Below are 14361 nucleotides of genomic sequence, written 5' to 3' on the forward strand. Positions count from 1 at the left end.
AGTAAATCATTTGTGATTTTAACGAGCGCAGTTTCAGTGCTATGATGCGGCCTGAACCCAGACTGAAACTTTTCATAGGTGTCATTTTCTTGCAAGAAAGAGCCCAGTTGGGCAGACACAACTTTTTCTAATATTTTGGACATAAAAGGAAGATTTGAAATGGGTCTATAATTTGCTAGGTTATTTGGGTCTAATTGTGGTTTCTTAATGAGAGGTTTTATAACTGCCAATTTAAATGCTCTTGGAACATGACCTAAAGTTAAAGATGAGTTAATAATATTGAGGAGAGGCTCTTCCACTATAGGTAACACTTCTTTCAATAGTTTAGTTGGTATGGGATCTAATAAACATGTTGTTGTTTTAGAGGAAATGATACGTTTATTTAACTCTTTTTGTTCTATAGTTGTAAAGCACTGTAATTGTTCTTGCGGGGTGATAATCGAGGCTGAATTATAAGGCGCGATTGAGGATTGAACGTTTACAATTGTGGATCTGATGTTTTCTATTTTCTCAGTGAAAAAAATTCATGAAATCATTACTACTAAACTGTAACGGGATATTTTGTTCAGGAGACATCTGTTTATTTGTTAGTCTAGCCACGGTGTTAAATAAAAACCTTGGATTATTTTGGTTATTTTCTATTAGTTTGCGGAGGTGCTCAGCCCTGGCCGCTTTTAGGGCCTTTTTATAGCGTGACATACTGTCTTTGCAAGCAATTCTAAAAACCTCTAAATTAGTTTGTTTCCATTTACGCTCTAAATTACCAACCCAGTCTCACGGCAGTTCGTGACATAGTCACGAAATTTAATCTATTGATTCGTGTTCGTGGACACGATTTTCCCTATTTTTTCGTGTCACTCAGCACGACTTTCAATCTAATGTATTTCAATGGGACGTATTTTTCGTGCCTGCACCACGTTTTTCTTTCGAGAGCACAGTATTGTTTTTTCTCAATTGTAATTCATTTTGCTAACTTTAAGAGCTACATTACTCAATATTTAATCAAGAGATTTTAATCGTCGTTTTTATTGCTTTATATTCGGTTGGCTACTCAACATTAATCTATTTATTCGTGTCCAAGGGCACAAATATCCTTCTTTTTTTCGTGTCACCCAGCACGACATTCAATGTATTTCAATGGGACGTATTTTTCGTGCTTGCACGTCTTTCTTTCGGGAACACACAATTGTTTTTTCTCAAATGTTGGGCTATTCCTTTTGCAAACTTAAAGGGCTACATTACTCAACATTTAATCAGGAGATTTTAATCCTCGTTGTATTGTATTCGGTAGGCTACTCAACACGAATTTATTCGTGTCCATAGGCACGAATTTCCTTCCTTTTTTCGTGTCACTCAGCACGACTTTCAATCTAATGTATTTCAATTGGACGTATTTTTCGTGCTTGCACCACGTTTTTCTTTCGAGAGCACAGTATTGTTTTTTCTCAATTGTTATTATTTTGCAGACTTTAAGGGCTACATTACACAACATTTAATCAGGTGGTTTTAATCATCTCTGTATTGTATTCGGTAGGTTACTCAAAAACAAATTGATTCGTGTCTATGGGCACGAATTTCCTTCTTTTTTTCGTGTCACTCAGCACGACTTTCAATCTAATGTATTTCAATGGGGCGTATGCACCACGTCTTTCTTTCGAGAGCACACTATTGTTTTTTTCTCAAATGTTTGGCTATTCCTTTTGCAAACTTTAAGGGCTACATTACTCAACATTTAATCAGGAGATTTTAATCCTCGTTGTATTGTATTCGGTACGCTACTCAGCACAAATTGATTCGTGTCCATAGGCACGAATTTCCTTCCTTTTTTCGTGTCACTCAGCACGACTTTCAATCTAATGTATTTCAATGGGACATATTTTTCGTGCTTGCACCACGTTTTTCTTTCGAGAGCACAGTAGGCTATAGTTTTTTCTCAATTGTTATTAATTTTGCAGACTTTAAGGGCTACATTACACAACATTTAATCAGGTGATTTTAATTCTCGTTTTTATTACTTTATATTCGGTATAGGCTACTCAACATGAATCTATTGATTCGTGTCCCTAGGCACGAATTTCCTTCTTTTTTTCGTGTCACTCAGCACGACTTTCAATCTAATGTATTTCAAAGGGACGTATTTTTCGTGCCTGCACCACGTCTTTCTTTGCAACATGGTCTCACCCCTATTCGTCACATAGGCTCAGCATAGGCTATGCCGTTTGGTCATTTCCCCCTCACGTCCAAAGCCGACGTTGAGGGTACCCCCTATTCGTCACTTGACAACGGAGAGGGTCGTCCGATAGATTTGAGTGCAAATCACTCATCTTTGAATTTTGAACTTTTATTATTTTCCTAAACCTAACTCTTTTTCCTCTCTTTTTATATAATTTTGGGCTACATTAAAATTACATAATTACAAGACGGTATATTTTCTATTTGCTTAAAACATTCCTTCATTTAGGTGGGATATTTTATAATTTTCGATCACATATTGTGGTAATTTCCCCCTCACGTCCATAAGCCGACGTTGAGGGTAGCTAGCTGAAACCCTTTTCTAAATCGGTAATATCACGATTTTTCCTCTTTTTTATATTATTGTGGACTACATTAAAACGACATAATTGCAGGACTGCATATTTGCTGTAGGCTTAAAACATGCCTTAATTTATTGTGGGATATTTTATAATTGTCGATGTTATTTCAAATTGCAATGGCTTATAGTGAGCCTACTTTTCTTTTTTTTCTGCGCCCCAAAAAAGAAAAAAGAAAAAAAGAATAGCCTACTTTTATAGAACTTTCATCTCAATACTGTTTATGCAGTTGTAATAAATTAATTATATAGCCTACTGCAGAAATGTTTATATTACTTTATATGGACATATCCTTTCGCAAAGAGATGGATGTATTCTGGGAAGTGATATGTGTTTAAATGTAATGGCTACATACTCGTTTTTCCTTCACTTGGACATTTATGCTGACCCCTTTAAAATTGAGCACGGATATAAAATATTAAGACTGTACTTTTAATTATGATTGATATTTTGGCGCAATTTTGTGCAACACGTCACTGTGTGCGACCATCGCAGAAACCATTGCCCAGCGCGATTCCACCACGGTAAGTCGCTTACAACAGTCTAATAAGCAAGATGAATTCATAAGCATTATTTACACGTCCAAAATGAAGAAAATTACGAGTTAAAAAAAAAAAAACATGTTCTAAGCCTAGATATATAGCTGTAGATGTATATATACAAAATAAAATTATGAGTAACGTTAGCCTATTTCCACATAAAAAAAACATGTTGTGATATATATATCATGTCCACATGATGTAGTCCACATATATTTTGGACGTGTAACTGCTTATTGAGAATTTATTGGGGGAATAGTAATTGGGGACATTTAGATGATGTGATTTTCTCTCGATCATCGTGGTTCACACTCAACGTCACTGTAATGTGTTAGTAATAACAATATTATCACTTGGTCTAACGTTATACTGCACATAACGCTGCCTTTATGGCGAACCCCAGGCACATGTTACGCGCCTTTAAAAAAAAATGTTAACTTACGCGACTTTTAACAGTAGCACAGGAAATAGAAACAACGTGAATCTGTATTTATTTATCCTAAGCATTTACAAGAAAATGGGAATCACTCACTATTAGGGTACACTTTTTAAATCTTATATCAACAACACTACATAATTAACATTTTCTGTTGTTCTCCATGCAGATCCTGTCAAACATATCACCTGTCGAACCTATCCGAACCTGATTTTCAAAACCCAAAGGCACTTTTAAGAGCCAACCTCTATCTCTTCATTATTTTCTATATCTTACATCCTCTCTTTCATCCTCAATCTTTATCTATCTCACAGTCTTTATCTATTGCTCTTTCTTTCCTCCCTGTCTGTCTTTGTCTAGCACTACTTGTCTGTCTTACCCATCTTTGTCAGTCTGTCTGTTTGTATCTGACTGTCTGTCTGTCTGTATCTGACTGTCTGTCTGTATCTGACTGTCTGTCTGTATCTGACTGCATTGCAATGGCCACCAAGCATAAACTTGATTCAAAGGATCCCCACTACCAAGAGGGGAGACGCATGGCTCTGGAGCTGAAACATGAACACATTCTAGCTGAAGCCAAGGTTAGAGTTTTTGTACACCTCAATCATTTTATAAAAACAAACATAAATTAAAGTAAAACGTGATGAGGAATATGTAAGAATGATGAGTGCAGAAGATTTTATACAGGTATATTGCATGATGCATCCTGCCATGTTCTGTGACGTGTTAATAAGGGAATATAATAATAATAATAGTAGTATATGCAGTTCCATCCCTCTGAGTTACAGAGACTTGGAGAATCTATTCCAAGGCTCATTTAAGCTGTTCAACACCTTACTAACACACTATGTTGTGTTTTCCTTTCACAAGTTACCTGCCTTTTGGTTACCGTACTTTTATCAACATCAGTCTTACAAGAAATATTCACTCCAATACACAGAGAGCAGCTGATGAGAGGAAACGTGTACGAGACCCTCCACACACCTCTAAAAGGGACTCTGTAGGACGTGGTAAGCCGAGGGGGAGGCGAGGAGGGCGACGCCATGCCTCCGCTACAGGTTATATCTGAATTATTTGACATTTGTAGGAGGAATTTACAATGATAATGTTGGACCAACTCAAATTAGAACACTGTAATTGTTTATTGAGAGTTTAAGATATTCAAATAACTAAAAAAACATTAGTGACACTATTGTAGAAGACACTACCAAGTACTTAACAAAAATATGTCTGATTTCATAAATTGTTTAGTATATAGTTTGAAAAGAAGAACAAGAATAGAGTGTGATAGCCTAACTTGTTCTTATTCTTCTATGTGCTGTTTTACAGCCACATACCCCACGGTTGAGGGCTCCCTGTCATCCAGTGTGGAGGTTCCACTTACTGCAATCTCAACAAAACTAAATCCTCAAGGGGAATTTGGTAATTCACAGTGATTAATTTAAGCTTGCACAGTATAAAAAAAGTGTTCATTCTAATACTGATCAGTTGACTTTTAATTGTTCCTTATCTAAATTATCCCTTACCGCTTTATTTTTGGATTTTCTTTACAGAAAAAAATATGGAGAGGCTCTCTGATATTTTGGCGTCATGTCCTTCTGCTGCTCAGCCTCAAAGTAGCTCTGCATCATCATGGTCTTTTCGGCAGCAGAAAGCCTCTGAGCGCTGGAAAGAAGCAAGACCATACCACCTAAAATGCCTTATTTCAATAGAGGCTGTTGGTCATCCCCTGTGTTGCCTTTGCAACGAGCCTGCTGTTATTAGGTTGGTTTTCATTAATATCAAACTTCAATTACCCAGGGTAGGTTTGCAGAGTGCCCTGCTTTATAGGCTAAGATGCATGTCTTTTGGGATGGGAGAAGACTTAGATACCCAGATGAAAAACACATTAATGAGAAAAGTACATCTAGGACCTTCTTGCTGTGAGGTGACAGTGCTAAACACTGAGGCACTACGCAATCCTATACAATAAAATCAAACCTAGTAAAAGGTAAATAGCTTAAATAGAGTGTACAGTACTTTATATGAGTTATTCATATAACATATAATAATGTATTATATTATAATATTAATTTTATATATATAATTTTCTCCTTAGGTGCAGGGAGTGTCTTCCTGAGGAGTGGTTCTGTGGGGACTGTGATGTATTGCATCACAAAAAACATCCACTCCACAACAGGGAATGCATGATTCGTGGTTTTTTTGAAGCCATTCCTCCGACCACATGCATCATTAAAGGGGAGGATGGATATTGCACCCATGAGCAAGGTACGTTCTCACGAAAGCTTTAATTTTGCTGTTCAATGTGTGTCTGCAGACAGTTACAGATAATCTAAATTATTGGTTTTCCTTCTTTTTGCCAGCTTGCATTTTGCCAACTGTGAAGGTGCCAGACTGCTCCTGTGGAGGCACAAACTTCACTGTGTTACCAGGCAAACCAGTGATTTTAATTACCATCAATGGTAAAAAAAATAAAATAAATATATATATATATATATATTGTAGATGTGATGTTTTTCACACTATTGTGCTGTGGCATTGTGCTTACAATTGCAGAAGTGACAGAAATATGGAATAGCACATGGTAATGTTATTAACTGAAACAAAGACAGATGGTTTTTTTTTTTTTTTTGTCCTAGCATCTTTCCAGCATGATGTCCAATCAACACAGCAGTGTGGAATTTAGTGAATTTGAAAATATAAATGTGGGATTATAGGAACTTGCGCAATGTCTCTTAACCATTCACAATGTGCATAATGAACTAAGTGTTGTAAAATTAAGTATGTGGTAAATGTGTATTATATTTTTAATTATTTTTTTTTGTTCCAAGGGCGTTTTGACTTGCATCAGCCATTGTATGAATGTCAAACATGCCAGCAGCAGTGGACCCCTGACTTTAAAGACCTCCTAAGAAGTGGATATTGGCCAGCCTCCGTCACCAATTCCACACTTTATACACTGGACCTCTTGAGCTCCTTTCAGGAACTCAAGATCATCTCTCCGGGATTCTCCAGACAAGCCTTCGCAAAGCTGCTGGAACATCGCACTAAGTGTGGAGGAAGAGTAAGTGTAAATGTTATTACCATTTTATAAAAAAAATTCCATAAGCAGACAATATCAAAATACTATTTCATTCTATATATTTTCCAGTCTGGATCTATCAACGGCGATGCACTGCAGCGTAGCTTCTTAGAGCTTTCGTATGCATCATTTGAGGAAGACCAGCTCTGCTGTAGTGCTCCTTTCACCTGCCCAGCCTGCACACCAGAAATGTTGGCTGTTTCAGCAGATGGAAACAGAAAGCTATATCGCTTTCGCCGAAACGGAAGGTGATCTTTCTTCCAGTCTTTTTATTGATTTATTTTCTTACTTCATATATTTCATGAATGGATTTTCTATTTTTCTTTCTTCCTCAGCTCTGATGATCCTGGCTTTTTTGAGGGGCTCTTTGTGGCTGAAGACAGCGCGGTGTCTAGATTTGTCGACACCATACAGAAAGCAGTGAAAAATGCAAGTTGACAAAATAGTTGTTACAATAATAAACGTAACCCCCACTTCAATTACTCCTGCATATCAATTACAAAATCAAAATGCCATATATTGAATGACACCATTGCTTTTATTTGATTTGTCGTGTTTGTTTTGTGTTTCATAGACACAGGGAAGAGGCACATGTGGGGACTCCCAGTGGACAGCAGCGAGGGAAACTTCAAGGAGGGCTTCAAAATTGGATGAAGAGGGGATGGAGGTTGCTGTGTGTCGCCATGGGTTCCTTTTGAAAGCCCTTAATATGTACAGGGGGGAGATATTTGCCTACCCTCTGTACCTTCAGAAGGAGCTCATGCCAGCCAAGGCACAATTCTTCGCAATGGACGTGGCATGCAAATACTGGCCATACCTGGAGAAAGTTGCTAGTGTCCTTCCTGCTCTTCAGGAACTGACCACTATGAAACCCTTTCTCAGTGTAATGCATGCTCGAGCCCATGCTACTAAGTGTGAGGTGTGTATAATATTTTGGCATCTTATGTACATTTGTAATATTTACAAGCACATTAATAATATTAAATATAAGTTAAGCTACACTATGTTATCTTGTGTTTTTGCATAACCATTTCTTGCATGGAATGTAATGCCCTTTGATGCAAATTGTGGTTTGTGATATTGGGCTATATAAATAAAATTAAATTGAATTTCTTCCACCCTTTACTAACAGATTAATTGGAGTGGCAGGAACCAGGAAGGAGCAGGGACTACCGCTGGTGAGGAGGTGGAGCAAGTGAACAGCTACCTCTCACGTTGTGCCCTGACGACCAAATATATGTCCAAAGCAGGTGACCGGAGTTTGCAATATTCTTGTAAAAAATTTTTAGATTGATCATCATAACCTCATTATTTGCTTTCAACAGCACGGGTGGACATGCTTACGTTGCATGCAATGGGGTGGAACGAGAAAAAAAATATCTCTTTACATCAGGCACTTTCCACAAGATATGTGAAGGTAAGTCTCATATTAATTGTTTTGTGTGTCCTTTTGTTGTGTTTACTTGGCCTGTTGTTAATCAAGTTTTAATCCTTATTATTGTATAACACTGTTCATCAGACTTGTCAGAGACTCCATGATGAGACTGCAAGGCTAGCTGACCTAAAAACAGAGCTAGATTGCACAGATGAAGTGGTGTCACAGTGGCTATCTGATGTAAAGGAATGGGCAGCTGGTGGTAAGCATGACCAGATAAAAGAAACAACAAACATCCCTTTCTACAATCTAAATTTTATGTTTGATATTAAAGAGCAGCAAAAAATAGTAGGTTGATCATCATCTAATGTGATGCCACATTTATGATGTCAGGTTTATTAGTATATTCCAGTTTCCTGCAGGAAGTGCACATACAAAGTTTAAATAAGTTTGATTAAAAGGTTTTACATGAAATTCAAGCAGAGAAACGGTTCTGTGTTGTTTTAACAGTGAATTTGCTTTCGTTATATCTTCTACAGAGACACCTGATACATCTCGTGCCAGTCAAGGCACCACACACAGAGGACTTCAGCAGTCAATTGAGGGGCTCTACCTTAGTGTGAGGCACCGGAAGCGAACCCTCTACCGTCAGAATGGTATAACTATATAATATAATATAATAGGTTGATAAGTTCAGGCTACTGTATGCATCCTACTCCACCAACATGGAATTAGCAAATAAGTGTAGTAGCACAGTTCAGCTCAATCGTTGAATTCTGTTCTTTAAATGACCAGTCTGTAGGATTTAGTGGTAGGAATTAGTGGCATCTATCAGTGAGGTTTGACGATGCAACCAGCTTCCCTCACCTCTATCTTTCCAAGCTACGGTAGCCGACGAGAAAATGTGAGAGGTACTATCTAGTGTTTGTTTGTCCGTTGTGGGCTACTGTAGGAACATGGAGGTGCAACATAGAGGCCTCCGTGGAAGGGGAACGTATTTAGATAAAAAACTGCCAATTCTAAATTAATTAATGCACAATTATTATTTTCAGGCAATCATGAAAATCATGCAAATAGATTCCCCCCTAAATGTTACACCTTGGACAATTTGTTTCCCATGTCAGTCTACATTATAATTTTCACATACTGTATTTCATTATGTTTTCAATAACTGCAGCTTTGCTTTTCAATTTTTTGGTGCTATAATTTTTTTATTGTTGAAGAGTTCTGTCAAAAACCTCTGCCTCTGTACTTCATGTCTTTCTAGACAGCAGCAAGTTTCGCCATCGCCTTCGAAGGAAGCTGGCAGAAGACAAAAAACTCCTTCTTCAGGAGATACAGAAATACAATGATCTTGTACTAGAATCGGCAACAAACATTGACGTAGCTGTGGTGGAGCATTCCCTAACTGGAGAGAGTACTGTGTCTCAAATATGGCCGTGGGAGGTTCATGGCAGTGGTATGTCTGTTTTTAGATGCTTCACAGGAATTTATTTACAGTTCTGCTTTATAGAGTATACTGAACTAAGGCATGCATGTTACATATTGAGTGTTGTAATATTAATTTAGTTTAATGGTGTATTTTCAGTTTTCTTATGTATCGATTTGATTAAAAAAAAGTCAATGTTTGCAGTGATTATGCAAGATTGTCTCATGGATACATGTAACTGTTATTGATTCTTAGCAAATATTTCGATCAAGAAACGAGTGCACGACCAAGTGATGTTAACAAGGCGACTGCATGAGGAAACAAGCGTTTTGGTGTTGGAGATGGCACAACACTGCACGTGGTTGCAGAGCCTGGCAATGGTTCTCAAGAACAAGTTGGCTGAGGAGGGTAAGTTTAATTAAAACCCTGTCCATCTAATGTGTTTAAAAAAAACATACAAAAAAACACATCAGTCACAGAACTTGGATGGAGTAGAACGGTTATGGCTCTCTTTGCCGTGGTCCTTTGGGATATACATAAAATGGGGATTACAATTGTTACTGTAGCTATGGTAACAAGTCAGTAAGGTTGTAAAGATTGATGCTTGAAAGATGTGCAGATATGTTGTATTATGGCTGTTACTTGAAAGCGTAAATGAACAAAAGAATTTTGACCATTGTAATTTGTGTCCTGATATGTTACATGGGGTTAGCATAACATCAAGATTAATCTTATTATTATTTCCTCCAGTCAACATAGAAAACCTTGATGGTCAGGAACTAACACAATGTGTTACTTCAGCATAACTGTAGTGAAGAAGAAAACTGTTAACTTAAAACAGCTATCAGACATGGGCACAAAACGCTTATATGCTGCTTTGGGCCTCCCTCCATAAAGTCATCTCAGTGAGCCGTCATGTTGCCTCAAGTCGTTTTATACAGAAGCTAGCCTGGTCCCATGTCAGCGATACACATAAAAATGGCAACCATCCTGCTATGTAGATTTTAATAGGTTAGTTCTTTGGCCTTATTGAATAATCTTAACATAGTTTGTCTTTAATGTAATCTCTTTTGTATTTTGAGACGTAGACAAGGGAAATGAGGGACTTTGCTGTCTCTTAAGAAGAAGACTGTCAGAGGTGTCAGAAAGGTTCCAAGTGGTCCTCCAACAGTATAAGACTGCCTTAGGTCCTGAGGCCTCTGTCCTTCTACATGTTGAAGAGGAAGATCAAAGTGGCCTCAGTAGTCCAGACACCAGTGAGGATGAAGAGGAAAACACAATTTAGGTCATTTATTTATTTATTAATATGTATGTTTGTTAGTTTTTGGAATAACCCCCTAATACTGTTATTCTTAGTAATTTATTTGTGTATTTTATTTATGCTAAAACAGCTGAAATTCAGCCTCTTATTATTGTTTTCTGTATTTCCCCAGATGGAAGCTGAACGAAGGACTGTGTTGAAGGAAATGGACTTGCCCTATATCTGTGTATTATTAGTATGCTGATTTACCTCATCAAAATCTGTGTGCATTATATCTTGTTGAAAATTCAAACTGTAGGTGCGTCCCAATTCGCATACTATCCATCCTAAATAGCATTCGAAAATAGAATTAGTACGTCCCAAATCGTTGAAATGAGTGTTCCAAATATACCCGGATGGTCTACTATTTCCGGTCAGAATCCGAAGTGCAGATCGATGCACACTATAACGGCTAATATTGCCCACAACCCATCGCGCGTTGGACGAGGATTCGGTTAGAACTACAAACACGAGTGAAAAGTGTTAAAAAACTACAGACATGGAGGACGCGTGAATCCAGCGGTTATGTAGAGAGGTTTAGATAAAGGGGTTAGAGTGATTAATTATCAGTATCTAACCTGACGAAAATGTATTTATTAAGTGTTGTCTACATTATATTGCATCTGCAGATGCATTGTGGACTTTTGTAAAGATACGTTTTAGCCATTAACTTTTACATCATTATATTCAAATTGCAAACACATGAGGAGAGTCTCCGCATGAAAGACCCACGACTGGCAGATCAACGTGCAACTACATTTCTCTCCGAAACGGTAGAAAATAAAATTAGATTGAATGGAGAATTTTAACAAGATGATTGACAGGGCAGTTAACGGTGACATGATGCACGCGACAGATCTGTCCATTAAGATGACAAAGTAGTATGTCCCAAAGCTAGTATGTCCTAAATTTAGTAAGCACATTGCACAGTTCAATGAAGATGCACAAACCTACCAGTATAGGTGCACCAATCTTAGCCAAAAATGTCAACTTAGCATGTATGATATTACCAGATGTAATTACTGGGCTCACATGATATTTGGGTAGTGTATTCATACTCTTTTAAGAGAGACTCCCCTTGATTGTGGTGACCCTGTGACCTTTCCTTTTGCACCAACATCAGGCCAAACTTTTGACTTGCATACAACAAATGTTATGAACCAATTTTTGTATTTTGCTGAGCAATGAATCATGTCATTTTTGTTGACCTCATGACATTCCCTGTAGCACAACCATTAGACCAGAATGTAAAATTTGACATTGTATTTGATATTGTCTAATTGTGCAGATTGCCATGAAATCTTGTAAGCACATGATGACTTTGGTGACCTCATGACCATTCCTTTATCATCACATTTAGGCCATGATGTAAAAACTCATTCTTGATTACTTGCATTTCTCCACATTTACTTATTCTGCGGTGCAGCAGCAGTGTCTGTGTCTGTCTATGTCATTTTTTTTTTTCAGAGGCTGCCTATGGATCGCTATTTGATTGAGTGTATTATACTGTAGGATATAACTGTTGTGTAATTTTATATTACTGCACAGATGCATTATAGTATGTAACAGAAAAATACACTGTTTTTTTGTTATGATTATTCTTTATTGTATATTATTACAGATGACTTGATTCTCTTTTCTGCTGGAGCTTTTCAAGTGAACTTAACCTCACAGTCCAGTGTTTTTTAAATACAGCCTTATGGCTTGTTTGACAAATATGCATTTGGTGTATTTTCAGTAGTATTGTTGTAAAAGACAAGAAATAAAGTATTTCCAAAGATGAGCATTTTATGTTTTTTTCTTTTTCATCCATTATTATTGAAAAATAAGATTTTATATTTTTATGGTTGATAAAAGTCAATAGCTGGAGAAAAAAAACATCACGTATTTATATGTGGAATTTTTTTTAATTTAACATCACACTGCATTATTAATTCATTACTTTAATGCATGTCTTTTTACTTATTTTCAAACCAACCTGGCTTGTAATTAAACAAGATCGATCTAGTATAATAAGTAATGTGTATCTAAGGTGTGTTAAGGCATGTTACAGTTTTACTCGATTGCTGAAACACTAACCCTAACCCTAAAATTTCAAAACCATAACACCATTCATCAAAAAGCACACCCTTTTCCCCAAACTATAAACACTATTCCCCAGTTTTGACACATGAGTAAGATTTCTTGAACTTTCACTGCAAAACTTTACACACATATCCCTTCATTTATCATTGCCGTACACAATGTTGTAATTTAGAAAGCACTAGCATTCAGCACAGCTTCAGCTCAATTAGCACACAATCACCCAGGAGGAAACACAAAGAGTCAAAACTGGTCACACAGCAATCGAGAACCTTCAATATATCGATGAAAGGGATAAGATGAGAGGGGGAGGAGAAGGGGGAGGGCAAAAAGACAAGCAGTCTCAGATGAGATTTGTGCCTTTTTAGTTGACCATGTTCTTGTCCATGGTAGGCTATGACTAAGGAGGCTGGGCGACGAGTACAGCCAAACTTGAGAGTCACTTCACCGTCGCTTCCATTACAGTTTTTCTCAATTGTTTACACACAAATACTGGTACTTGAGACACAATGAGCACAACATGTAACGCATTCACGAACCCCCTGAACCAATTCTGCGAAACTACAAGGACAATTCCTGCTTTACACTCAAATTGCAGTTCTAAAACCATTTTCAAAACACTACACACAATTCTCTGCTTATGGCACAATTTTCATGCAGAAAATCTCTTGTTTTCACAAGGAACACACTGCCATTCAAATATGCACACTGACTCTTCATATGGGCAAACACCCGTCACACAGTTTTACAATTAACAATCAGAGCTTTAGCATAAAAGAGCAACAGGTCAGCTCTTCAATGGGGCAATGGATGCCAACATTTTTTACTGTAAATGTACACAGGCAATTCTTCTGTTGTTTTGTATGTAGACAACTCTATGTACAACTTTTTAATTGGTTGGGATGTACACTGTGTACATTGTTTTTGTGGGAACAATAAAATGTATTTGTTACCGTGTATTTGTGTGTTCTGAGTATAAAAACAATATTCTCAGATATTTTACAACATTTATGTATGTACTGTCTGTAGTAAGTGTAACACTGAACAAGAAAATACCTAAGTCATTATGATGGATGGAGAAGAAGTGTTTTCCATTCATCATAGTGTTTTACACTGAACACATCAGTGTTCAACTGGTTCTTATAAATGTCTATTCATATGATGGTTTGTGTGTGTCATTTGAAAACAAAATACCATTTTGAGAAGAAATAACATTGTTTTGAATGTAAAGTTTCATTTTGCAGGAGAATTGAGGGGTTTTGCCCATTGTGTGTGTGTTTTTTGATTTGTGTGTAGAGTTCTGAGAATATGAGGCATGCTTTCAGAAAATGTGTGTAAACAATCAAGAAAAACTGTATCAGAAACTTCAGGGAGGAAAAAAGGTACAGTAGGGAGTAGGGGTCAGACTGCTCTCTACTGTAACTTTTGAGTGCTGTACTCTGTGCTGTGACTACACATACTGTACATGTATGGTGGCTGTTGCACTATACTACTTTAATGAAAAGAAATGCATCAAATTGCCTCACA

General features: G+C 37.2%; 1 protein-coding gene across 2 annotated transcripts; it reads left to right on the forward strand.

Moving 5' to 3' along the window:
- The first annotated feature begins 3695 nt into the window (after positions 1 to 3695).
- Positions 3696 to 11074, forward strand: LOC308701115 (uncharacterized protein). Of its 2 annotated transcripts, none has more exons than XM_081383206.1 (18): positions 3696 to 4147; positions 4507 to 4624; positions 4896 to 4988; positions 5120 to 5330; positions 5665 to 5834; positions 5930 to 6028; positions 6398 to 6630; positions 6718 to 6896; positions 6984 to 7077; positions 7223 to 7567; positions 7781 to 7898; positions 7974 to 8065; positions 8168 to 8285; positions 8563 to 8679; positions 9291 to 9482; positions 9708 to 9860; positions 10535 to 10737; positions 10886 to 11022. In XM_081383206.1, exons 1-17 carry the CDS (start codon positions 4046 to 4048, stop codon positions 10735 to 10737), a joined length of 2637 nt encoding a protein of 878 aa, XP_081239332.1. In that variant the 5' UTR covers positions 3696 to 4045; the 3' UTR covers positions 10886 to 11022. The 2 variants fall into 2 exon arrangements, with proteins under 2 accessions (XP_081239332.1, XP_081239331.1); XM_081383205.1 differs by having other exon boundaries at positions 3909 to 4147; positions 10541 to 10737; positions 10886 to 11074.
- The last annotated feature ends 3287 nt before the right edge of the window (positions 11075 to 14361 follow it).

This window comes from Scardinius erythrophthalmus (assembly GCF_964197995.2).
Source record: "Scardinius erythrophthalmus genome assembly, chromosome: 13".
Taxonomy (NCBI): Eukaryota; Metazoa; Chordata; class Actinopteri; order Cypriniformes; family Leuciscidae; genus Scardinius; species Scardinius erythrophthalmus.

Excerpts from the sequence above, each read along its gene's own strand:
- LOC308701115 (XM_081383206.1), top strand. The coding sequence starts at position 4,046 with ATGGCCACCAAGCATAAACTTGATTCAAAGGATCCCCACTACCAAGAG. Across the intron at positions 6,897-6,983 it reads CGCTTTCGCCGAAACGGAAG|CTCTGATGATCCTGGCTTTT; the intron begins GTGATCTTTCTT and ends TTTCTTCCTCAG. Across the intron at positions 8,066-8,167 it reads TTTCCACAAGATATGTGAAG|ACTTGTCAGAGACTCCATGA; the intron begins GTAAGTCTCATA and ends ACTGTTCATCAG.